Genomic DNA, 22,017 nt, shown 5'->3' on the forward strand with positions numbered 1-22,017 from the left:
GACTATTATCGATTGTTGTCATGACAGAGCTGCCACACTTCGCGCATAAAACATATGTAAACAAAAGTGAAATTTTGGAAACTGCGTTCTTGTAAAATAATAGACATTTTGCTTGCATAAAACAGGCAATAATGCAATTGGGAATATAATTATTAAAATTTAGGTGCCTGGCAATTTTACCGTTACAAGAGCACACATATAATTTTAAATCAGGACGGGAAAACAGCCAAAAACATGGACTGCGCACCTCTGAACTTGGTAAGAACCCGAAGAAAACTTAAATTTACACGGTTTTAAATGGAATTGACTACCCAAATCAAAGGCTCATTTCCACGAGCGAAGGTCGGAGCGATTTATACGCAACCACCGCTATGAGGAGGCCATTAAAGCGCTGGAAACATCCCTAATCTACATGCAGGATGCCCAAAAACGGGTGGCTCTGCCCAAATCCAAGGAAGTTCTGGACACATTGACCCTCGATTTTCAGCGCAAACTGCGTCAAATTGAGATGCGAAAGACCCAGCACGGTCTGAACAAGCTGAAGGACTATGCTCCCTTGAAGGAAACCAGTCCCATGCTGCCCCTGCGACCAGAAGCCGGAGCCAGTGGAGGAGCTGGAGGATCCGCTCAGTCGGTGGCCAAGGCAATCGACAAAACAGTGCAGGACTTCGATGCCAAGTTCACCTCCTCCTTGGTGGCAAAGGCCTCTAGCACACTGGCCCATTCGGAGCCCCAAATGGAGACGCTGAAGAAGAGCGATTCTGCACAGGAGGAACAGGAACACGATACCTACGATCAGCGACTGGGCGGCAGTGGGGACCTGGACCTGCCCTCCTTGGCGCCCTTGGAGTTGCCCTCCTTCGACTACAGCCTGTTCACCAGCTCCTCGGCTCCTTCGCTGGCCAGCTATGCCGGCTTGGCTGAGAGCTTCCAGAAATAGGCTTAGTTAAGATCTATTTGTACAACTTCAATTAATTTGAGAGATCTCGTGGTAATGCAGTGCCCGCTGAGTCGTGATTAGGATTTAATTTTAGGCACGTTCTTCATTTCAACGTTTTGTGCAGTTCCCTTTGTGAAGCACATTAAATAAACAAATGAAATTAGGTAAATTCACTTAAATTGTGCAACTTAAAAAAAATATATAAACCGAAGCATTAAATTTAAAGAAATGAGCACTTCTACTCTAAATATAATAATAAAACAGCACTTAACTTTGTGTATTACAATCTAAGTCGTTTATTTGGCCATCAGCCCCTTCAGCAGATCATCCATGTCGGTTTCGGTCTCGACATTCTTGAGCAGAAGCAGGACCTGCGCCTCCATCTCGCAGAGGATATCTGGTTTCTGGTAGGTAATGATCAGCGTGTTGAACTGGTGGTGGACAGAGAGGCTCTCCTGCGCGGGCTTGACCCCACAGCGGTCCAGTTCCGGGACCGGGATGACCTTGTAGTACTTCTTGTTCGAGGTGCGCACGACTATGGCGCGCTTCTCGGGATCAGCGGTTACGTTGTAGGTGTCCAGGGAGTAGGGCATGTTACGGATGCGCCACTCAATGTTCTTCTTGGTGATCCGCTTGGTCAGCAGTGGCGCGGTGTTGCTCTCCCGCAGGGTGAAATCTCCGCCTGCGAGGGAGTCGGTTTCCTCGCCAGATCCTGGTGGCTTGTTGCCCGACCAGTTCAGCTGACGCGGCTCATCGCCCAGCTCGATTTCCCACTCCGACTCGCCCATGATCTTGTTGCTCTTCGATTTCCAGGCCCGCCGCTGCACGATTCCTGTGTCCATGTTGTACTCCTCGGCCATCTGCCTGCCGTCCGGGAATTTGTAGAGCACCTTGCGGGCGCGGCCACTGATCATGGAGTTCTTCTCCGCCGTCTGTAGGTAGTTTAGCCAGCTCTGGTAGGACATCTCTGGGAATTGGTGGATTGGATTACCTAGGCACACGTCTCCGGGGATTCGAAAATAACAACTGAAAGCGGCTGAAAATTTGATCGATGGCGCAAAGTTGAAAATTTGTTGAGAAGCACATTGCGATGGAAACCTGGCAACCCAGCTGTCAGTTTGTTTACATCGCAAGCCGGGTTGCCAAGACACTTCAAAGCACTACATACAATACCTTATGATCGATTTGTCTTGTAATATTTGGAGGTAATGGTTAATTTTAATGAAAAATACGTATTAAATATTGCCATTTTACATATAAATTGATTTTGAGATTCGAATATATCCAATGAATTCTGCTTTTTTCTGGCTACCCAATTTACAGTTGGTTCTAGTGCTCGAGTTGGCAGCTCCGTGCGTACACAAAAAAAACAGAGTTGACGTGGCCGGCGCAGTGACTACATAAAATATTCGCATATTTCATCACGGCAGCGATTTAATTATTGCTATTTAAAGTAAGCAGCGGTCACTCCGGCCGTAGTTTATAAATAGCCACTAGACCGTCCGTCCCGAATCCGTAGAATTAGCAGCTAATTTGGACGCATTTGTGCTTACAGGCGGCAGACGAAAAAAGCGAAAATCGAAGAAGCGAAAATCAAACTACGAAAAAGGGAATTAATTAAACATTAAAAATGAGTTTGGTGTGGACTTTGATCGCCGGATTTCTCTATGCGGAAATCGCACTGGTCCTCCTGCTGGTTCTGCCGGTGCTCACTCCTTACCGCTGGAACCGGTTCTTCAAGTCCAAATTCCTATCGATGTTGGGACAGCAGGCGCACATATACTTCCTGCTGATCATGGGAATCCTGGTCATTTTCCTCCTGGAGGCCATTCGCGAGATGCGTAAGTACTCCGGATTGCAGCAGTCCAACGAGGTCCACTTGAACGTGGAGATGCAGCACAGCATGAAGCTGTTCCGTGCCCAGCGGAACTTCTACATCTCCGGATTCGCCATTTTCCTGGCCCTGGTCATCCGTCGACTGGTAAACTTGATCTGCACCCAGGCCAATCTCCTGGCCCAGAGCGAGGCCTCCTTCAAGCAGGCACAGAGCGCCACTGCTGCCGCACGTTCCTTGCTGGAGAACAAGAACACCGAGAAGGCCAAGGAAGCCGGCGAGGATACCACTCTCATCGAGGTGAGTCCACGTCCCAAACCCCTGCATCCGATCCCCAGGAATGGCATGTCTAGAGAGCTAACACCTAAGACTTTGGAGTTCAATTGGCTACTACCAGCTGTAAAGATATGGCAATGCATATAGAAGGTGTGGTCAAAATATGGCGAGATAATGTGATAAATACCATTATAGTCTAAATAATCGCATAGCTAGACAAGATTTCCATTACAATTCGAATTATCTAAAATTCTTTCCACTTTCTGGTACGTTTTTTATAATATTATTGAATATAAGATACGAATAGGCTTTAAATGTAGTCAATTAACGATATAGAACTTTAAATACCAGTCTATATCATGATTAATACGTTTATTTCCGTGCTCCTATCTTAAACGTTAACTTAAATCAGTTTGAAGACCGCAGAATTTGTCATAGGCTTACTGCTTTTGTTTTGACCGCAGCTGAACGTTTCGAAACCACACCCAAACACAAATGTTGGGCCTCGATAAACAGAAGCCACCACTCGAAAGTTTAAACCTCTTGTTAACTCTTTAAACAGCTGTCAAGACTGCGGAGACGTGTGCAAGGACTCACCGCCCGAGTGTCCTAAGTATCCCCACCTAGAGCCCCCACCTCATACCCATTCCCAAACACCCAAAGCGAACAAAAACCCAATCGAAACTCAAACGAAATTCGAATTTTGCAGCTCAACAAGCTGCGCGAGCGCGTCCAGGAGCTGACCTCCGACTTGAACCGCGAGAAGAAGGACAAGGAGGCGGTTAAGTCGCAGGCGGAGAGCATCAACCGCGAGTACGACCGACTCACCGAGGAGTACAGCAAGCTGCAGAAGAAGATAACCATCGGCGGAGGCGGAAACAAGGATGATTAAACTCTGTGGAGCCAAGTCCAACATTTAAATAACGATAAGACTTATAAGCATGGCGGTGGGGCAGCGAAAGCAGGCACATTTAAAAGATTATAACGATTTCAAATCGATAGAAAGCACACACATCTAATTGTTAATCCTCATTCACACAACTATACCATTTGATAATGATAATGGGGTATATTGATAATGGTCCCTCAACTCAATGTTCGTTTCGCCCGAAGTTTTTTATTTAATTCGTATGTGTTAAGTTTTGTTTGCCACAGTAACACACCCAAAAAGCGTCGTGGCTATTAAAAGAACAACCAAAAAGTACCCATCCAGTTGTGATCGATTCGATGATTCATCTGCTGGCGCGGATAGTCCACATCATGTCTGATAGTACACGGCCATGACGTCAGACGCAACCTGTTTGCTTACTCGAAGCTTAGAAATCGGAGGCGTTACATTATCGGTGTGAGAATAGAGCATAGCCCAGAAATGCTAATCAAATTCACATACATACGGTGATAACAAGCGTTTATATTTTAATTATTTAGTGATCAGTTCAGTTCATACTTTAATCTTAACTTGAACAGAGATCCTACATGAATTCGGTGTTCAATAAACTGCATTAAAATGCTTACTCCCACCAGAAGCTTACAGAGAAGCTAGGAGCTTCAGATCTCACATAGTGCCACCATTTGGGTGGCATGTACAAACAGTCACCGGGTTGCAGGAGCAGCTGGTAGAACTTCACCTTGGCTACCAAGGGATACGTTTCAGGATCCAGTTGGGCAGCATCTATTCGCGCTGTATTGGCCAGGAACTCACTGTCGTGGGGATACAGATTGTCTGTGTCTGCAGGAGCAGCTAGGATGATCCTCTTCGAACCGAATACCTGGCACAGCAAGTTGTGCTTGGGATCGTAGTGCATGGGTGAAACGGTTCCAGCTGGTCCCAGCCAGGCTTTGATGTCCACAGCTTCTGGGGTATCTTTGTTGCTGATGGTGCAGTAGTCGGGAATGGATATATCCTCTTTGAGAGCTGGTATCTGGGAGAAGAGCTCGTGCTGGGCGAGATACTCGATATTTTGACCAGCCTTGCTTGGTTCCTTTCCGAACTGCCTGCTCAGAAAGTCGCGGATCTTCACCAGCTGCTGGGACCACTCATCGCTGGCATAGTTGGAACCTATTTCAATGGGCACCGTGCGATTCCCGGCCACTTGGAGAAGGTAATTGAGATCCAGCCACTTGCGCAGTGCAGGCCAATGCTGGATGGTGTTCAGCAGGAGTGTGGGTTGTCCTGCCTCGAAGCACTTTGTCTGGAACTCTTCTAGACTGGGAGCGTCCAGTTGGGGTATATCACAGTTGGAGGTTACTCGGGTTAATGGCTCTAGAGTTGGAAGTGGTGCGGAATTTGATGATACTGCTCCACCCTTGTCGAGATAATCTATTAGGGCGACTTTAAGTTCACACCAGTCATCCATACAACCCAAAAGTTGAGCCTCATCCAGGATCTCACTGCACGCATCCTTCTGGGCGGGACTAGTGCTCTCCAAGAGACGGAAAAAAATCTAAAAAATATATTTTTGGTTTGTATGGCTTGGCTTGCATCTAAATCCCACCTTGAAGCAACAGGCTATTGCATATATCTTCCTCGTGGCCAAGGGAACCTGGCTGAAGTGGCCTGTGTGAATGCGTTCCCAGTTCCTGTCCACCAGTGCACCTACTAGATATCCGGTTTCCTCCGCGCCGGAATCTCCGCCAGACCCCAAGTTCGCCAGGTGATCTGCGGCTCTTTTGAGTATGTAGCGCGCCTCGACTTCACCCCGGACTACATTTTCCAGATCCACCCAGCGGGGCAGCAGCTGCGTCAGCTCCAGGAAACCACTATCCATAGAATGTTTAACAACTATTATTTGTTTACTTTTTAGCTTACATTCAGCGTTGCCAGACTTCATTTGTAAGCTATAAATATTTCGATAGGCAAAATGATTCTTAATCGGTGTTTAAAACTGTATTTGCAAATTTATCAGTTGTTTAATACTTAAAACGTGTACAAATAAACCTTTAGATAGACAAATAAACCTTTATAAGTTTTATAATTATTACAAGTAGTAGCTCCGTTTTTACAGCATTCCGAGTGGGTCCTTCCATTGTGCAGTTACATATTCCACTGGCACGAAATGAAAAAAGCTTTCCATGGGCGGAGTTATGGCCACCGTTTTGGACCCCGAATGTCATTGTGTGCCCCCAAGTGCCACTAATTACGGGTTTTAGACTAAGCTGGCTGCAGTTTGTAAACAACAATCAAGAGACAGGAACCCGGAAAGTGGGCTTACTGACGGTCAGAGCTGAGGAGCATGTCGAGGACTTCGGATGATATCCGGAAGCACCTGAAAGTGCGACGCCAGAAGCAGAGGGCCATTTTGGCCATGAGATGGCGCTGTGCCCAGGGAGGATTGGAGTTCGAGCAGCTGGACACCTTCTACGGAGCCATCAGGCCATGTAAGACAACCTTTCAAACTACTTTCATAAGTGTCTAAACACACCACAATGGACAACAGATCTCTTTATGGCGCAATTCTTTGGTATCATGCCTTTGTCCAATATCCGGAGTCGTGATCCCCAGGATGTGAAGTTCAAGGTGAGGAGCATTGGCCTGGCAGTCACCGGTCTCTTCCTTCTGCTCGGTGGCATCAAGACCTTGGTCGGTGCCAATATTCTGTTCACAGCGGGTCTAAATGCCAAGAATATGGGTGAGTTTTATATGGTAACGTGGCGTGATCCCAAACGCAACTGAAAGCTCAATAGTGGGTTTGGTTTTCCTTATCGTGGGCATGGTCAACTGGCTAAACTTCGTGGGCTTCGCTCGCTCCTGGTCGCACATAATGCTGCCCTGGAGTTCGGTGGACATTCTGATGCTCTTTCCGCCCTACAAACGTGGCAAGCGAAGCCTTCGCTCAAAGGTCAACGTCCTTGCTCTTAGTGTGGCCATCCTGGCCGTAGGTGAGCTTTCTGAGGTATCCTTTCAATGGTTTCCAGAAGAACTTCCTTTAAGGCGACCACATGCTGTACTACGCCTCTGGATATTGCAGCTATAGCATGCACATCCTGCAGTGCCACACAAACCACTCGCGGATTACCTTTGAACTTTATTTGGAGAAGGAGTTCTCCGACATCATGTCCATCATGCCCTTCAACATATTTTCCATGTGCTACGGATTTGTATGTAAACTATATATATTAGCTACTGTTTAAATAATTGTCACTGTGTCAGTGGCTGAATGGAGCCTTCACCTTTCTGTGGAACTTCATGGACATCTTTATTGCGATGACCAGTATTGGACTGGCGCAGAGGTTTCAGCAGTTTGCCGCTCGAGTTGGTGCTCTGGAGGGTCGTGTAAAATAATCTAAGATATTTTGAAGTACTTCCCTATTAAATCCCCATCCCATTCAGCATGTTCCCGAAGCCCTGTGGTACGACATCCGGAGGGATCACATTCGCCTTTGCGAGCTGGCCAGTTTGGTGGAGGCCAGCATGTCGAATATAGTGTTCGTATCCTGTGCTAACAATGTGTATGTGATCTGCAACCAGGCTTTGGCTATTTTCACGTGAGTCATAACTTACTAACTTCGAAGTTGTAGCTACCCAAGTCTCTTTTGAAACCTTTTTAGCAAACTGCGGCATCCCATAAATTATGTTTACTTCTGGTACTCGCTGATCTTCCTGCTGGCCAGGACGAGTCTGGTTTTCATGACGGCCTCCAAGATCCACGATGCCTCGCTTCTGCCACTGAGGTCCTTGTACTTGGTGCCCAGTGATGGCTGGAACCAGGAGGTGCAGAGATTCGCTGACCAGCTGACCAGCGAGTTTGTCGGATTGTCTGGCTATCGTCTCTTCTGCTTGACCAGAAAGAGTCTCTTCGGAGTGGGTAAACTGCAACCTTCAAGATTCCCAAACTGATCCCAGCCATCCTCCCCAGATGCTAGCCACCCTGGTGACCTACGAACTTATGCTGCTGCAAATGGATGCGAAGACCCACAAGGGACTGCGCTGCGTGTAACCAAATGAGGAAACTCTTAGTCCAGTTCAACTTAACTGAATGTATAATAAAATAGTCAGATAATCAGATTCGAAAAGGGTAGATTTCTTCGAGGAATAGTCACTTAGCCAACCCGACTCGGGTGGTTATTAAATGGCCAAAAGGCTTCCAGGATAATTGGCCATTCCGAGTGTCATTTCAATTTCAATTTTTGGCCAGCTGTCATTCAGCGAGGGCGAATCCCCAAATGGGAGGGCAACCAAAGTCGCTGGCCATTAGTTTCAATTATTGCTACACATGTAGACAAACGTAATTTTGAAGGCAACTCGATAAGTTTTGAAAGGAGAAAGGAGTTGGAGTACACTGAAAAAAACGTTCGAAAGCAAAAGTTCTAAATAATAATAATCTTCTCTTTACTGCCTACTTCTTCACCCTTTATAAGCCACTTGGTGTGAGAGAAACTGGAGCAATAACTACCAATTTAATACTATTTTTTTCGAGTGTAGGAAAAGTGAACAGAAACACGCGGAAAAGTCGCTTCGAACAGAAATGGCTTTTCAATTTCAGAACTCGGCCTTTGACACTTTGCCAATTAACACTTTCCTGGTTACCGATTGCCATTTTTGTTTGTGGTGGGCCACCGGCTGCTCCCACCGCCAATCCTTGCCGCTGGAGGCGCCGAGGAGGCAATTATCCTGTCAGGAAACTTTCTACGCAGCCGAAGCAGCTAGCAAAACAGAACGCCAGCAAAAACAAAGGCCGCTCAGGTCGGTCACTTGAAAGGAGCGCGCCGGCACCCTCGTTTCCGGAAAGGCAACCCCCGAGTGGGTTTTCAGTCGCAGTTTGTTTTGGGCCAAGTGTCATGGCAACCGCTCGGAAATCGAAAACGGGACGAAAAACTGGAGAGCTGGTGTGTAAAATCGGGGAACATTTGGACGCAGAACGCGAGTAACCGCCGAGGAGCGAGGCCATGAGCCACCAGGATGAGCATGGACATACCAGAGACCGTATCCCTGCGCAAGTTCCGCGACTTTTCGGCGCGCCAGAAGCAGGAGCTCTACGAAACGCTCCTCGAACTGGCCGAGTCCATCGATGAGCTGCCCAAGAAGTCGCTGCGGAAGACCCTGGAGCTCACCCTGGCCGTTTTGGAGTACAAGGGCGAGCAGGTACAGCGGCTGCAGGAATCGCCAGCCGGAGGACTCTCCTCCGACCGCCGCCTGCAGGACGAGAATGAGAAGCTGAAGCGAATGCTCCAGAACCTGGAGGACGAACGCGATGGCCTGAAGAGCAAAGCCAAGGAGGTGAGCAGTAGATCATGTAAAGAACCAAGTACCCAAGCTCAAGGATGCGTTTTTTTCCCATTAGTTGGGCGAGGAAATCCGCCAGTTGGAGCTGCGTCTGCAGGAGGCGGCGCAGCAGGCGGAGATCAGCGACAAGGATTCATCGGATCCCCTGTCCGAGCTGGACAAGCAGGAGCAGCTGCTCCAGAACATCGACTCCAAGAACAAGCACATCAAGCGGCTGCTAAAGGAAATCGAGGTGAGTCATATTATGGTTTGCATTAAATATATTAAATATACATATATTATATTTATTCCCGTTCAGTCACTGCAAAACCAAAACATAGCTCAATCGAAGACCATAGTGCTCCACGAGCGGGAGCTGCAGACCATCAAGGCGAATCTTGTGCAACTGAGCCAGGACATCACCAAGGTGGAGCAGGAGCGCAAGTCCTTGAAGCAAAAGGAGCAGCAGCAGGCGCTGGAAATCAGTCGGCTGGAGGGAAATCTTACCTTCTTGGAGGTGGAGCGCGAGAAGCAGGAGGTGGAAATGCGTCAGTTCCTGGACAAGTACGAGGCCAAGTCGCTGGGCTGGAGGCAGGCGCTCGACGATCGGGACAAGGAGGTGGAGCGTCTCAAGAAACAACTGGAGGGCAAAAGCATCAGCTCTGCCCAAACCAATTCTTCCAACAGTCAGAGTCACCAGGAGGAGGAGCAAGCCAAACTGAGACAGGTAAGGAGGAACTTCTCTCGATATATTTTATCTAGATCTTGAGTTCCCTAATTGTTCATCACTTGCAGCTTTTGGAATCCCGGGAACAGCGCATCGAGAAGCTGGAGGAGAAGATCAAGTCGATGGCGGAGGAGATGGTTAGCTCCACGCGGGCGATGAACCAGTTGTGCCAGGAGAAGGAGCGCGCCCACGATCCAGAGCAGCCGCGAGCCTGCTGCCAGGTGATCGAGGAGCGTCTGCGAGAAGCCACCGCCCGAAGTCAGCAGCTCTCGGAGATGCTGGAGGCCGCCGAGCAGGACAACGTGCTCAAGGCCCAGCAGGCCCTGCACGCCATTAGTGCCCTGGAGGCCTACAAGCGGGACGAAGATGGCCTCATTCCCGCTTTGCGACGTTGCTCGGAATTGGAGCAGAAGGTGGCAGCACGCGACAAGCAGCTGAGGAGCTACATCCAGGAGCTGAACTCCCTGCACGAGGTGGTCCAGGAGAACGAGCTTCTGCGGCGACAACTGCACATCCCCGACGATGTGGTCATCATGGCCAAGAACGTCCATTCCAAGCAGCGCAACAAGGACAAGCAGATCGAGCGACTGACCCTCAAGCTGAGGACATCCGAGGAGCTGCGTCTGCAACTGAAGTTGGAAAAGAGTGAACTTAGGCGGAAGCTCCTGGAGTTGCAGCAGGACAGTCCGCAGACCTTGAACGAATCCCTGCAGGCGCCCAGCGAAGTGGGTGAAGTGCCTCATAGTGTTCACCTGGAGAATTCGCCGAGACGTGGCCAAGGCGACGGGGCAGCCAGTTCCGAGATGCAGAATCGCTACGACGAAGTCCTGGCCGAAAATGAAACCCTACGCTCCGGCATGTACGAGATTCTGGAGAAGCTGCGGGAATATGATGGTGAGATAAGATACTATATTTCTTGAAGAACTATACTTATTAAAACATTATCCATGTAGCCACCTCAGAGCACATAACCATTGATTCCGATCTCTTGCGCCGCCTCATCGAAGCTCTTCCAGGCGGAACGACCACTCCGCAGCGACTCCAGGGTCAGCTCCTGGAGCTGAAGGCCCGAGAGGAGGCACTGCGTCAGCTGCTCGAGCAGCAGAACTACAGTGACTCCGAGACGGGAGAACTGTCCTCTGTGCATAGTCTGTGCGAGATTCCTGAGATTGCAGTAGAGCATCCTGTCGGGGAGTATGTTGTGCTGAATACAGCCACCAGGCCAAGCTCGCCCACTGAAGCCACGGTGGGATTACGCCGACCCACTGTGCCAGATCCCGAGGAGAAGCCCACGAACGAGGTCCTGGCTGAGCTCTCCATTCTGCGCAAGCACTACGACGAACTTCGTCTTCACATGTCCGCCGATGGCAGTGATCTGATGAACCGCAACCAAGAGCTCCACGATCAACTGATCGCTTTGGAGTTGCAGTTGGAGCAGCAAAGGAATTCCTACTCCTACATGCGCAGGGATTACGACCAACTGCTGACGGAGACCCGAAAACAGGAACTTCGCTTCATAGATGACAAGGCGTCTCTAGCCAGGCAGTTGGAGCACAGCAAGAGTGAACTATTGGGAGCTAGAGAGGAGTTGGAGCAAGTGAATCGAAGGAATCCCTACACTGCGGAGGAGCAGCAAAAGTTGGAGCACAGGAATGCCATCATGAGCATGCAACTTGGCCAGGCGGTGGAGCAACTGCTGGGCGAGTTGAAGCCCACGGAAATATGCGCAGAGTACGGTATAATCAGGGAGAACTATCAGCTGGATTACATCACAGCCCAGGACTTCGAGGAGCAGCAACAGGAGCTGCTCACTTGGAGGACCAAGCAGGCGGAGCTGCAGAGGGAGACCAAGCAGCTGGAAGGACTGCTTCATGTGGCCAATGAGCAGGTTGGAGATCCTCCTTGATACCTACCCATTACGGACCTAATTCCCATCCTCTTTCCAGATTCACTCCCAGCAAAGGCTGCTCAACGAGATCACCGATAACCACATCAATCTGCGTCACCTGGTGGCCGATCTTCAAAGCAGCTCCGACGAGAAGCTAATGCTGGCCAAGGTCCAGAGGGACCTGGATAGTGGTAAGCACAGACTTATTCCAGGAAAGGATTGGCCATTGTATGACTCTCTTTTCAGTGAAAGCTGAGTGTTCCCGCTTGGAAACAGAGCGAGAAAAACTGCAGCTGAAGGCGGACTGCCTGCAAACCCAACTGGAGGCCAGCGAGATATCCCTGAAACAAGCACATCAGGACTTCCAGCAGGAGCGCACCAATAGCGATATTAAGCACAAGTGAGGACAAGTGGTGGATACATCCCTAGCAGATCTAACTTTCTACCACATCCCACAGATTCCTGCAGCATTCATTGTATATGCTCAAAGATAAATATGCCAAATTCACGCCACTGGTCTTCCTCACCAACTTTGTGTTCGCCTATCAAAAGTTCCAGCGTCGCCTGGAGGAGGAGCAAGTGCACCAGCGACATAGAGATCACACCGTCCTGGTTGATGAAGTGACCGCCGTGGTCCGGGCCAAAATTGGTCCCAACGAGGAGAGTTCCCAGCAGTTGGTGAAGCTCATAAAGTCTGAAACGCAGACAAGACTCTTGGAACAGCGCTGCGAGATCCTGCAGGCCAAACAGGAGGAGCTCGTTCGGGAATTGGGTGAGTTGAGGATGAGCCAGGCTACCGACACCGAGCACTGGAGCACCATCCAGGCCTTGTTTGGTGATGGAGAGCAAAGGAGTCAGCTCAAGGTGGATGCGGAGACGAATACGGACGCAGTGGCTCCTACTCCGACCATGAGAAGGGCCGTCCAGTTGATAGACAGGGAGTCCTCGCCCATTGGGTCTCCTCTCCGCAAACATCCGCACCTGGATACAGCCACTCAAACGGTGGAGGCGCCAGTTGAGTTCTCGGAGACGGCAGTCCAAACCAATGGCATTCGCGGCCAGCAGAATCAAGCCGTTCAGACCGCGGATGCAGTGGAGGACAGCAGGAGAGATTCACGCGCGGAGCTACAGAAAATGCAAGAAACGTAAGTTCCCCCATGTAAAAAATCTAAATAACTATTTGCAACTATAAACTATTTGCCCAACAGTCTCCAAGAAGCTAACCAGCGCATCGAGGTCCTTGGTAAGCAGTTGGAGGCTTCCAGATCGGAGAGTCGCGAGTCCGGGAGTCCGCAAGGTGGGGTGGTGGAGAAGACCATACTATCGTTCCACACCCTGCTCCTGGAGAAGGACCAGTCCATTCAAAAGTACCAGGACCTTCTGCAGACCGAGAGGGATCAGAGTCAGCAAGCACTTAGCAAACAGGTGGCTGAAAACGAATCCCTGAGGGCCACGGTGAACAACCTGAACTTCAACATCAAGACGAAGGATGCAGAGATTCAGGGCCTCAAGGAGAAGCTGAGACAGAAGCCCGAGGTCGCCGTGGAGCGCAACCCGTCGACGGATTCGAGGTCCAGTTCCAGTTCCGACAGCTCGGTCAACGAGCTGACGGATGAGAAGATCGAGGAGCTCTTCGAAAGCAGCTCAGTGGAGAGACCAGCCCAGGAAGAGGTGGAAGTGGCAGTGGAAGCAGGTCCAGAGAACATAGTTACCGAAGAGCCCGAGGGTGAGGAGGAGAAGCAGGACACCGAGGAGCTCAAGGAAGTGCCGACGCTGCACAAGCAAATCAAGGACCTCAAGGACAAACTGGAGTACAGTGAAAGGAGCCTCAAGACCAGGGAAGAGGAAGTGGATATACTAAAAGAGAAGTATGTTGCAAAGTAAATAGTTATGCTTGATTTTAATCCGTTTCATCCGACAGGTTAAAGTTGTGCCAGGAGCGGGAGAAGTCGGTCGAAAGCACCGTGAATCCCGAGCTGGATCAGCTACGCATCTTCCTGGATGAGAAGGACAAGCACATCAAGGATCTGATGGATACGCTCAAGAACTTCCACGTAATGCTCAGCTATACCACCATATCCATCTCTATATACAAGTTTTTAACCCGCAGGACGACCAGCAGCGCTATATCAAAGACACCTCGAACTTCTCGGAGGACCAGATAGCCAAGCTGGCTGCCGATCTCAACCGCACCGAGGCCACCAACAAGATCTATCACACCCAAATGGAGGCACTTCGCCGCCAGCTGGCCAACGTCACCCAGCGCGAAAAGCAGGCCAGGGATCTCAGCCAGTCGCTGCGTCAGCAGCTGCTCAAACGCCCTGTGGTCTCCATAAAAACGGAACTGAATGCCCGGGTGAAGAACGAGAACCAGCAGAAGAGAATCCAGCAGCTGGAATTGGACCTGGAAGAGGCACGTGGCCAGCTGCAGCGGCAGCAGACGCTCCTGGAGGCCAAGCGCACGAGGAGTGCCAATGAGGTGCAGCTCTGGGAGAAGCAGAAGCGGTACCAACAGCAGGCGGAGAAGACCAAGGCCCGGCTGGAGGAGACCGAGCTGGCACTGGACAAGACCCGAGCCCTTCTCCAGGCAGCCCGCACCACAATAGCGCGCTTGGAAAAGGACAAGCAGATCCTGGAGTCCAAGCTGGGCAGGAACGGTCCGTCGAGCAACAGCTCCGGTGGCAATAACCTCAAGTGCTGCCGCACTCCATCCTGCCCGAATCTCCAGCACGTGGGTGTCGGCAAGTTCGCTCCATCGCCTTCGGAGAGTCCGGAGACCTACACGGGTCCCAGCAGCGAGTGCAGTTCTCCGGCGCATCATCACACCCAGATCTTCGACCAGAGTCAGGTGGACCTCATACAGGCGCTCAAGTCGCGCATTGAGCTGCAGCAGCGCAAGATCATCGCCATGGAACTGGAGGGCAGGGGCAGCAATGCCCTGACCACGGAGCTGGAAAAGTTGCAAGAGCGCTGCCAGGCCATCGAGGCCCAGAACATCCGACTGGAGGCCAGGAACCTCCAGCTGCAGCTCGACTCGGATCTCTTGAGGCAGGGCGACAGCAGCGACCGGCTGCAGAAGCGGATCAAGCACTTGGAGGAGTAAGTAGAGATCGGCCTGCAGTTTCCTTAATTGTGAATCGAGACTTATGCACATGCACCACTTTTTCCAGCTACATCATCGCCCTGAAAGAGGAGATGGCTCGCAACGAATCCCGTCGAGAGTTGGGCAGTGGCCTCAAGGTGAGCACCAATCAGGGCCAATCGGCGGAGCAGACGATCCTCTCGCTGCGCAATCTCGTGGAGAAGTTGCGATCGGAGAACAAGTTCCTGAAGGATGGTCGCCGATCCACGGAGTCCCGCAGCTCCATGGACTCCACGCCTGCAGAGGCGGCACGTCTGCAGCAGCAGCATGCAGAGGCGCTGGAGAAAATCAGTGCTCTGCAGCAGGAGCTGCAGAAGCGAACCAAGTGCAGCCAATGCGGGGGACGCAGTAAGGTAGGTAGCACCCAAAATTGGGCACCTTCAGCATTAATTGTGTTTGGAATTTCAAAAAGGACGCTGCCAACGAGGAGCTCAAGTTCATCAAGGAGCAGTTGGTGAAAAAGACGCAGCTGCTGCAGAAGGCCAAAGTCCTTCTGACCCGTGCTGCAGCCAAGGAAAAGGTCCTGAGGGAACAGCTGGCCTTGTGGAAACGCAAGTGCTCCGAACTGCAAAATGTGCCCGTGATCGATGAAATCAGCGAGTAACCAGTATTGATCATAAGATGAATGTTGTACAGGAAAAAGAGGAATAAAACTAAAGTTTTTTTTCACTGTCGCTGTTTTGAATTTGGCGCCCAGTGCAGAGTTGCCAGATCGAGGTGGGCTAAAATTGTTAGGGAAGTGAAAGTTACGGGATTCCGCTGAATTTTGTTCTACAGGATCTGCTCTATTTAATAATATATTTAAACGATGAAATAAAGTATCTTTTGCCAGATCAGGAAAACACTAAGCCATTTTCCAGTCACAGTGATCGGTTCACCTACTATCGCTTATCAACTGTTTGGGATGGAATACCCCTGATGCCCAGTAATCGGATGAATTAAACAACAATAGCCACCGGCAATCAGACTAAAATGATCCACTGATTGGACTTTGTCGCTCATTCCGCGCGCAGCACTTGCAGCAAGATGACGTACCAAGGATACAAGGAACTGCTTGTGGAGCAGCAGGGCAAGCTGCTCGTGGCCAAGTTCAACAATCCGAAGAAGAAGAACTGCATCAACATGTTCACCTACCAGGAGATGACCCGGGTGCTGACCGAGGTCAACGACGACGATGGCGTAACCATGGTGGTTTTCACCGGCGTGGGAGATATCTTTACGGCCGGAAACGACTTGTCCCAATCCTCCAAGTCCGACGACATCGACGCCTTCTTTAAACAGTCCAATGCGACTTTCAAGGTGGCACATCTGCAAATCCCATCCTATTTTATAATTTATCCAATCTCTACTTGAAGGCTATGGTTCTGAGCTTCGTCAACTGCAGGAAGATAGTGCTTTCTTTGGTGAACGGACCTGCCATCGGAATTGGAGCAACCATTGTGGGATTGTGTGATGTGGCCTGGTGCTCCGAAACGGTGGGTATTGCCTCAAACTTGCTATGGAAGCATGACTAGACTAATAAATACCATCCCAGACCTACTTCTACACGCCATTCACCAAGCTGGGATTGGTGCCAGAAGGCGGCTCCTCCTACATGCTGCCCCTGATCCTGGGGCGTTCCAAGGCGTCGGAAATCCTGCTGTTAAACGAACCGCTGAGCGCCCAGGAGGCCTATCAGTTCAACTTTGTTTCGAGGATCTTCAAGGCCAGCGAATTGGAGTCGGTGATTTGGCCCAAACTGCGTCAGTATTCCGAGCTGCCCGCCAACTCCCTTCTGCAAGGGAAGCGCCTCATCAAGGAGGGCTTCCTGGAGAATCTCATCAAGGCCAACGAGGCGGAGTGCAAGCAGCTGCTCCAGCAGTTCCAGCATCCCGAGTTTTTCCAGGCCATCATGGACTTTGCCAGCCGTAAAAACAAGGCGAAATTGTAAATATGCTTAATGTTTATTACCGCCTCAGGGAATTTTGCCGCCTATTTTTAAACCCAAGAGATATGAATGCTAAATCTTGTGGCACAAAGATCAAAACAAATGGACTTCTTAGCGATTAGATTAGAGGCATTATGGGTGCTTCTTGCACTATCTGTGTATGTACATATGTTCCAATATATTGCCGAAGTGCTGATTAAAAACAATTGAAGAACGCCACTACCTGTTTGTGAATGAATCGCACAGCTGTGGTCAAGATAATAGAATGTTAAAATTATGAATACAAGAGATGTATATATTAATATTAATCGATGTTCCCGCCCCTTTGAAATTCAAGTTGGATTCATTTATAGTTCACTTTATTATTGCGTACATACGAGTATTCGTTTATTAACATATCCTTTGATGCTTCTGCCGCGAATGTGTATGTATATAATATGTATATGACCGTATTGCACTTTATATTAGTTCAACATTGAGTAGTTCCCCCAGGAGCTCAGATCCTTGCCGCAAAAGCCGTGATTATGAATGAACTGGTGGTGACTTAGATTACACTACGCTTTACATTCCTGTATCAACTAGATCTAGATCTAGATCTGGGCCAGATCTAGACCATGAACTCTGACTGTGAGACACTCTGCTAGGGAAATTCGTTGGCCTCTCTCCGGATTTCAAATACACTCGAGCTTAGTCCTTAATCCTAGCTTAATCCTACGCGTGCCTGCTCATGTACAAATTGATGATAGACGTAGAAACATATCTATAATAGCCAGTTAAACTTAGGCTGCGTTTTAAGTTATTTCCAATAACTGCCCCTCCAATTCAGAATCTTTACAATTAATCAACAAAAAGAGCTACGGGAAAACGATGTTCTCTCAGTTTACCTAGTCCTAGTTAAGCTACCTTAGCTAAACTCCCCCCTTAGCCTATTTAGCACAAGGAGTGCCGTTACATGTAGCACCACCAGCTGCCACCACGTGCTGTGCATCCCACCCGCACCACCATGATGCAGTTCGGCGAAGCTTTCGCCTGGAAGAGATTGCGGATGATATGGGTTTCCACTCTAGGTGGATGTGTATACCAACTCACCGTTCAGAATGTGAACCACTATGGTGAAGTTCTGGAACTCGCTGATGGAGCACGTGTAGTTGCCGGAATCCGTTTTACTGATCTTCGCTATCGAGAGCGTCGAGTTGGCTCCATCCTCCATCAGTTCGGTTTTGACGCTGCGAGGGTACGGAAGAAATGGACCTTAGATGGTGACCCCGACCAAGCCTATTGCACTCACCTCACTCCCCCGCGAGTAACGTCGTAGTTGAGGATGTTGTCCATGTGCTTCCAGAAGACCACGGAACTGGTCATGGCCACGTTCCGCACCACACAGGACAGCTGCAGCGTGGAGTCGATCTCGTAGTACTTCTCCTGCAGCGGATCCCCCACCTCGTCCACTATCATCACTTTCGGAGCTGGGTAAAAGCATACTAATTCCCCTTCTTGCGACCCTTTAGAGAGTTGGATACCCACCATTCACGTGCAGGTTGATTTGAATGACGCGGGGCGGATGCGTTGAGATCTGGCACTCGTAGATGGCCTCGTCGTCCTTCTTCACATTGGTTATCTTCAGTCGCCAGTTGTTGGGGTACTGGAACTCCATCTTGTAGCGCTTATCACCCGTGTACGTGTGCATGCCCACTGTCAGCAGGTCCAGGGCGTTGCCATTGTCCTTGCCCTCGTCCTGCGTGTTGTGCCGCACCCAAGAGACCTGTTTTCAAAGTTGAATGACATACATTTTAATGTTTTACCATTTAAAAAGGATTTATCTTTTTGAGACTAAATAATGAACCTAAATATGGTGACCCCGAAAAATCAATCAGTCCACAGTCCAAACTTACAGTCTTATCCTGCAGCAGGGAAATCCTGCAGTTCAGGTGGATGCTGGAGCCCGCCTGCACGGTGAGATTGGTGGCCTGACCAATCCGCTGCACATCCTCGAAGTGGGGGCCATACCTGCACAGAATCACGGAATCAGCTCGTTTTAAATCTTTTTGGTGGTTGAATAAAAAAGGAAATTTAAGGTTTCTAAAATCTGACCTATGGTGGTGGTAATACTACTGCTGATGTAGTTTTTATAAAGATCTTAGGGCTTTTTAGGATCTCAGGGAGGCTATAAAACTTACCTCTGATCGTGGTGATGGTGCTTGTTGGCCGAGGAGAACGTGTCGAAGATGTAGTTCAGCATGGGTGCGTCCGTCTTCTGGCCCTTGGACAGTGGATGCTTGCTGTCCACCTTGACTGCGGAGTTGCGGACGAGGCCGGTGCTTCGGTTCCTCGCCGGCTCCGTGGGCGTGGCCAAGGAGGAGTTGCTGCTCGACGGGAGGCCGGATAATGTGGTGGCCACTGTGGCCGGCACTAAGGCGTTTACATTCTGGCTGCCAATCTGCTGGAAGGAGGCGTTCTTCTTGTGTCCGGAAGAATCGGGGCTGCTCTTTGGGGAAACTGTGCCCGATCCTGCCTGCAGGGATAACGACTCCATGTCCTGGCCCTTCATGGGGGAATCCAGATCCAGGATCGCCACCGTAGATGTCTGGCTCTCTGGGATGACATAATCGCCATCTACGCCATCATCTGAATCCTCTGCAAAGGAGTTATTGATTTCAGTGGAATCTATGTTTTGGTTTTGCGGGAAGAGAGGAGGAGATGTGGGCGGGAGAATTGATGACATTGCTCAACCACTCAAGTGTGCTAACAGCTATGTTCACAAAATTAGCATTTGATTCAAGGATTATTTATTCTTGCGTGTGTGCACTTTTTTACTGTGACCATTTTGCAATTTAAGGACTTTGATAAAGCAAAATATACAATTTTCATGATCTTTCTACATTTAAACTATAATTAAACTTAATTATTGTTTTTATACCAATAGTCAATAAATATAACTCTCTAGGGGAATTGCCATGAATTAACTAGTTAGGAATTAGGAATTTCTAATTAGTTGCATTCACCACAATACAGATTCGCTCCTATTAATTTGGCCCCCGCTGTATCTATAGCTATATGTCTGTATGCTAATGCCAAGTTGGCCGATATGTGTGGCGGAGTTTGTTTGTTCGTTGCGAATACACTGGGACAATACAAATGTTTAGTTTACTACGCCAAAGCAAAGTAAATAAATATTTCGCAGTCAACGCATGTATTGAAATTTAGGAAAGTTAAATATTCTGTGCAGAAAATTGAATCTATTGAATCTATATTCTGTGCGGAACATTGAATCTACGGTTTAAAACTTTAGATACTTTGCTTCTGCAAAGGGAAAACTTCAAACTGGGAAGGTTCTAGGTCCAATCTAACGAATGTGTAAAAAAAAATGTGTATTGAATAGACTGAAAATATATAAACTTCCTTAGAACTTAGAAAAATCTATCAGAAACAAGTACATGTATTTGTTTTTCTGGCTCTTCATAGAATATGTTTGAAAATAAGTAGGATAATAGTATTTCCAAGTATAAGCACTTTTATCCAAAAGGAGAACATCAAATTATGCTACTCCTGGCAGCGAACTGTCGTTCAATTTATACAGAAACAATTTGCACAATATTTTCAATCAAAGGCACTTTATTAGTTTATTATATTTTTCACGCCCCAATCAACTTTAAAATGTTGTGCGGCTTCTGTACCCAAAAACAGACACATTACTTTAATTATATATACACTTTCACTTGCAATTTCACCGCCTGCGTTTTTGGAAGTTGTAACCCCTTTCCTTTCACTTAAATAACCCTGATTAGGCTGACCTCCTTTCGGAAACCATAGGCTTCATTTTCTGGAAGAGGTGTCCTTTCAAGTGGTTAAATCAAGGGTATATGGAATTCTAGAAGGCATTTCGGACACGATGATTGCACGTACAATGGCTGCGAAGCAATTGAGTCAGCAGGATAATTGAAAACCAATTATATAATTATGCATTAACCGCATCGCAAAGCTAGCAGGTAGCAATTTCGCAATTTGCCTACCGTAACTACTCCGTAACGTGGACACCTGGATGTGGATGTGGGCGTGGGCAGTGGGCGTGGCTGGCGTTGTTTGCAGGGGAACCTTGGTCGTTTCCCGTGGCTCCACCAGGGCATCCAGCGCCTGAATCATGTTAACCGAGTCGTAAATTGTCTTGGCCTCGACGAGTCCGCCGCCCATGATCGTTGCGATGAGGAGGAACAGCCTGATCAGGTTGGGCACGGAGCATTCGAGGTGAAGGTCACCCCTGGATGATGAGAACTTGGTGGCTTCTGTCGTTGATTTTGTTCTGGGTCGCGTTCTTGCAGCTGGTTCATTCAAACGCATTTTGCAATCTGGAGTAGTCGGCTCTAACAAACTGCATTGGACTCGATTTCTTTGTCGCCGACACTTCCTCTTTTTGTGGGTCACCTTTTTGGGGTCACCTATGGCGTCTCACGCACTTTGGCCATTTGTCTTTGCTTGCCTCCTCGGTTTGGGTTGGGCGTCACGTAGATATCAACTTGATTAATTCACATAAGGCAGGGATATCCTTATTGGTTAGCTTAGCATGTGCTCTAGGAACGATCGTTACGATTTCGAATCATATTCGGGATTCATTCACTTTCGGGGCTCACTGATGCACACGCCCGTTTGTAATATGCACAGGGGACACAGAACGGAACAAGGACACATGGATTGGATCCGGACAGGATCTGGGCAGCGCTGCATTGGGCAGCGGACCTAATCCTCATGCATTCTTCAGTTGCACCGAAACGAAGGCAGGTCGCAGGGACGGCTCGGACTGCATCACGCACAAAATAGACGACACCGACTTGGTCGAAATCGGGAGTACGGATCACTCGGCATCCGGTTCTTTGCGAAGAACGTCTACGCGGTTGAAGGCTTCGCCAATGACTGCTTGAGGAACTGGGTCCCAATTGTTGTTAATGTCCTGTTCGTCCTGTGCTCGGCTTCACCACAGGATGCTCGCTCTTTTCCCATCTGCGCATGTCCTTGTTTCGTTAAGTTTTTCCCCTCTGAGGTGTCTTCAGGACCTTTTCAAAGGACTCACCTTTCGGAGTTTGCAGGGG

The 22,017-nt window shown here is 49.0% G+C and overlaps 8 protein-coding genes across 8 annotated transcripts; 5 read left to right on the top strand and 3 right to left on the bottom strand.

The window, feature by feature from the left end:
* The first annotated feature begins 43 nt into the window (after positions 1-43).
* Positions 44-1,199, top strand: LOC117139640. The gene is made up of 2 exons (XM_033302100.1): positions 44-258; positions 323-1,199. The coding sequence occupies exons 1-2, from the start codon at positions 235-237 to the stop codon at positions 938-940; spliced, it is 642 nt and encodes a 213-aa protein (XP_033157991.1). The 5' UTR covers positions 44-234; the 3' UTR covers positions 941-1,199.
* An 8-nt stretch (positions 1,200-1,207) lies between these two features.
* Positions 1,208-2,061, bottom strand: LOC117139639 (protein DPCD). The gene has a single exon (XM_033302099.1). The coding sequence runs from the start codon at positions 1,903-1,905 to the stop codon at positions 1,237-1,239; it is 669 nt and encodes a 222-aa protein (XP_033157990.1). The 5' UTR covers positions 1,906-2,061; the 3' UTR covers positions 1,208-1,236.
* Positions 2,062-2,286: 225 nt separating this feature from the next.
* Positions 2,287-4,254, top strand: LOC117139638 (B-cell receptor-associated protein 31). Its single transcript, XM_033302098.1, has 3 exons — positions 2,287-2,393; positions 2,496-3,074; positions 3,760-4,254. Exons 2-3 carry the CDS (start codon positions 2,571-2,573, stop codon positions 3,940-3,942), a joined length of 687 nt encoding a protein of 228 aa, XP_033157989.1. The 5' UTR covers positions 2,287-2,393; positions 2,496-2,570; the 3' UTR covers positions 3,943-4,254.
* Positions 4,255-4,441: 187 nt separating this feature from the next.
* Positions 4,442-5,870, bottom strand: LOC117139637 (bifunctional peptidase and arginyl-hydroxylase JMJD5). Its single transcript, XM_033302097.1, has 2 exons — positions 5,546-5,870; positions 4,442-5,494 (listed from the first exon to the last, which is right to left on the bottom strand). Exons 1-2 carry the CDS (start codon positions 5,816-5,818, stop codon positions 4,562-4,564), a joined length of 1,206 nt encoding a protein of 401 aa, XP_033157988.1. The 5' UTR covers positions 5,819-5,870; the 3' UTR covers positions 4,442-4,561.
* Positions 5,871-5,976: 106 nt separating this feature from the next.
* LOC117139641 (gustatory receptor for sugar taste 61a) lies at positions 5,977-8,027 on the top strand. Its single transcript, XM_033302101.1, has 8 exons — positions 5,977-6,428; positions 6,488-6,679; positions 6,735-6,929; positions 6,982-7,148; positions 7,201-7,323; positions 7,381-7,535; positions 7,599-7,851; positions 7,907-8,027. The coding sequence occupies exons 1-8, from the start codon at positions 6,284-6,286 to the stop codon at positions 7,985-7,987; spliced, it is 1,311 nt and encodes a 436-aa protein (XP_033157992.1). The 5' UTR covers positions 5,977-6,283; the 3' UTR covers positions 7,988-8,027.
* An 804-nt stretch (positions 8,028-8,831) lies between these two features.
* On the top strand, positions 8,832-15,649 carry LOC117141206 (centrosomal protein cep290). The gene is made up of 13 exons (XM_033304559.1): positions 8,832-9,267; positions 9,332-9,505; positions 9,572-9,979; positions 10,048-10,873; positions 10,933-11,867; positions 11,926-12,058; positions 12,114-12,267; positions 12,326-13,012; positions 13,076-13,735; positions 13,789-13,921; positions 13,978-14,966; positions 15,038-15,362; positions 15,422-15,649. Exons 1-13 carry the CDS (start codon positions 8,950-8,952, stop codon positions 15,611-15,613), a joined length of 5,934 nt encoding a protein of 1,977 aa, XP_033160450.1. The 5' UTR covers positions 8,832-8,949; the 3' UTR covers positions 15,614-15,649.
* A 284-nt stretch (positions 15,650-15,933) lies between these two features.
* On the top strand, positions 15,934-17,150 carry LOC117141130 (enoyl-CoA delta isomerase 2, mitochondrial). The gene is made up of 3 exons (XM_033304456.1): positions 15,934-16,308; positions 16,365-16,484; positions 16,544-17,150. Exons 1-3 carry the CDS (start codon positions 16,036-16,038, stop codon positions 16,937-16,939), a joined length of 789 nt encoding a protein of 262 aa, XP_033160347.1. The 5' UTR covers positions 15,934-16,035; the 3' UTR covers positions 16,940-17,150.
* Positions 17,151-17,229: 79 nt separating this feature from the next.
* Positions 17,230-21,829, bottom strand: LOC117141129. Its single transcript, XM_033304455.1, has 7 exons — positions 20,947-21,829; positions 19,114-19,570; positions 18,829-18,943; positions 18,461-18,698; positions 18,225-18,402; positions 18,026-18,162; positions 17,230-17,965 (listed from the first exon to the last, which is right to left on the bottom strand). Exons 1-7 carry the CDS (start codon positions 21,269-21,271, stop codon positions 17,841-17,843), a joined length of 1,575 nt encoding a protein of 524 aa, XP_033160346.1. The 5' UTR covers positions 21,272-21,829; the 3' UTR covers positions 17,230-17,840.
* Positions 21,830-22,017: the final 188 nt, after the last annotated feature.

This window comes from Drosophila mauritiana, chromosome 3L (assembly GCF_004382145.1).
Source record: "Drosophila mauritiana strain mau12 chromosome 3L, ASM438214v1, whole genome shotgun sequence".
Lineage (NCBI taxonomy): Eukaryota > Metazoa > Arthropoda > Insecta > Diptera > Drosophilidae > Drosophila > Drosophila mauritiana.

Bases quoted from the DNA above. Each gene is read 5' to 3' on its own strand.
- LOC117139640 (XM_033302100.1), top strand. From the start codon at position 235: ATGGACTGCGCACCTCTGAACTTG. The intron at 259-322 runs GTAAGAACCCGA...CCCAAATCAAAG, and splicing joins ACTGCGCACCTCTGAACTTG to GCTCATTTCCACGAGCGAAG.
- LOC117139639 (XM_033302099.1), bottom strand. From the start codon at position 1,905: ATGTCCTACCAGAGCTGGCTAAACTACCTACAGACGGCGGAGAAGAAC.
- LOC117139638 (XM_033302098.1), top strand. From the start codon at position 2,571: ATGAGTTTGGTGTGGACTTTGATCGCCGGATTTCTCTATGCGGAAATC. The intron at 3,075-3,759 runs GTGAGTCCACGT...CGAATTTTGCAG, and splicing joins AGGATACCACTCTCATCGAG to CTCAACAAGCTGCGCGAGCG.
- LOC117139637 (XM_033302097.1), bottom strand. From the start codon at position 5,818: ATGGATAGTGGTTTCCTGGAGCTGACGCAGCTGCTGCCCCGCTGGGTG. The intron at 5,495-5,545 runs GTGGGATTTAGA...TATATTTTTTAG, and splicing joins CAATAGCCTGTTGCTTCAAG to ATTTTTTTCCGTCTCTTGGA.
- LOC117139641 (XM_033302101.1), top strand. From the start codon at position 6,284: ATGTCGAGGACTTCGGATGATATCCGGAAGCACCTGAAAGTGCGACGC. The intron at 6,429-6,487 runs GTAAGACAACCT...AATGGACAACAG, and splicing joins CTACGGAGCCATCAGGCCAT to ATCTCTTTATGGCGCAATTC. The intron at 6,680-6,734 runs GTGAGTTTTATA...AAAGCTCAATAG, and splicing joins TCTAAATGCCAAGAATATGG to TGGGTTTGGTTTTCCTTATC.
- LOC117141206 (XM_033304559.1), top strand. From the start codon at position 8,950: ATGAGCATGGACATACCAGAGACCGTATCCCTGCGCAAGTTCCGCGAC. The intron at 10,874-10,932 runs GTGAGATAAGAT...TTATCCATGTAG, and splicing joins GAAGCTGCGGGAATATGATG to CCACCTCAGAGCACATAACC. The intron at 13,922-13,977 runs GTAATGCTCAGC...TTTAACCCGCAG, and splicing joins ATACGCTCAAGAACTTCCAC to GACGACCAGCAGCGCTATAT.
- LOC117141130 (XM_033304456.1), top strand. From the start codon at position 16,036: ATGACGTACCAAGGATACAAGGAACTGCTTGTGGAGCAGCAGGGCAAG. The intron at 16,309-16,364 runs GTGGCACATCTG...CTCTACTTGAAG, and splicing joins AGTCCAATGCGACTTTCAAG to GCTATGGTTCTGAGCTTCGT. The intron at 16,485-16,543 runs GTGGGTATTGCC...ATACCATCCCAG, and splicing joins TGGCCTGGTGCTCCGAAACG to ACCTACTTCTACACGCCATT.
- LOC117141129 (XM_033304455.1), bottom strand. From the start codon at position 21,271: ATGCGTTTGAATGAACCAGCTGCAAGAACGCGACCCAGAACAAAATCA. The intron at 19,571-20,946 runs GTAGGCAAATTG...ACTCCTTTGCAG, and splicing joins CACGTTACGGAGTAGTTACG to AGGATTCAGATGATGGCGTA. The intron at 18,163-18,224 runs GTGAGTGCAATA...GTACCCTCGCAG, and splicing joins GTTACTCGCGGGGGAGTGAG to CGTCAAAACCGAACTGATGG.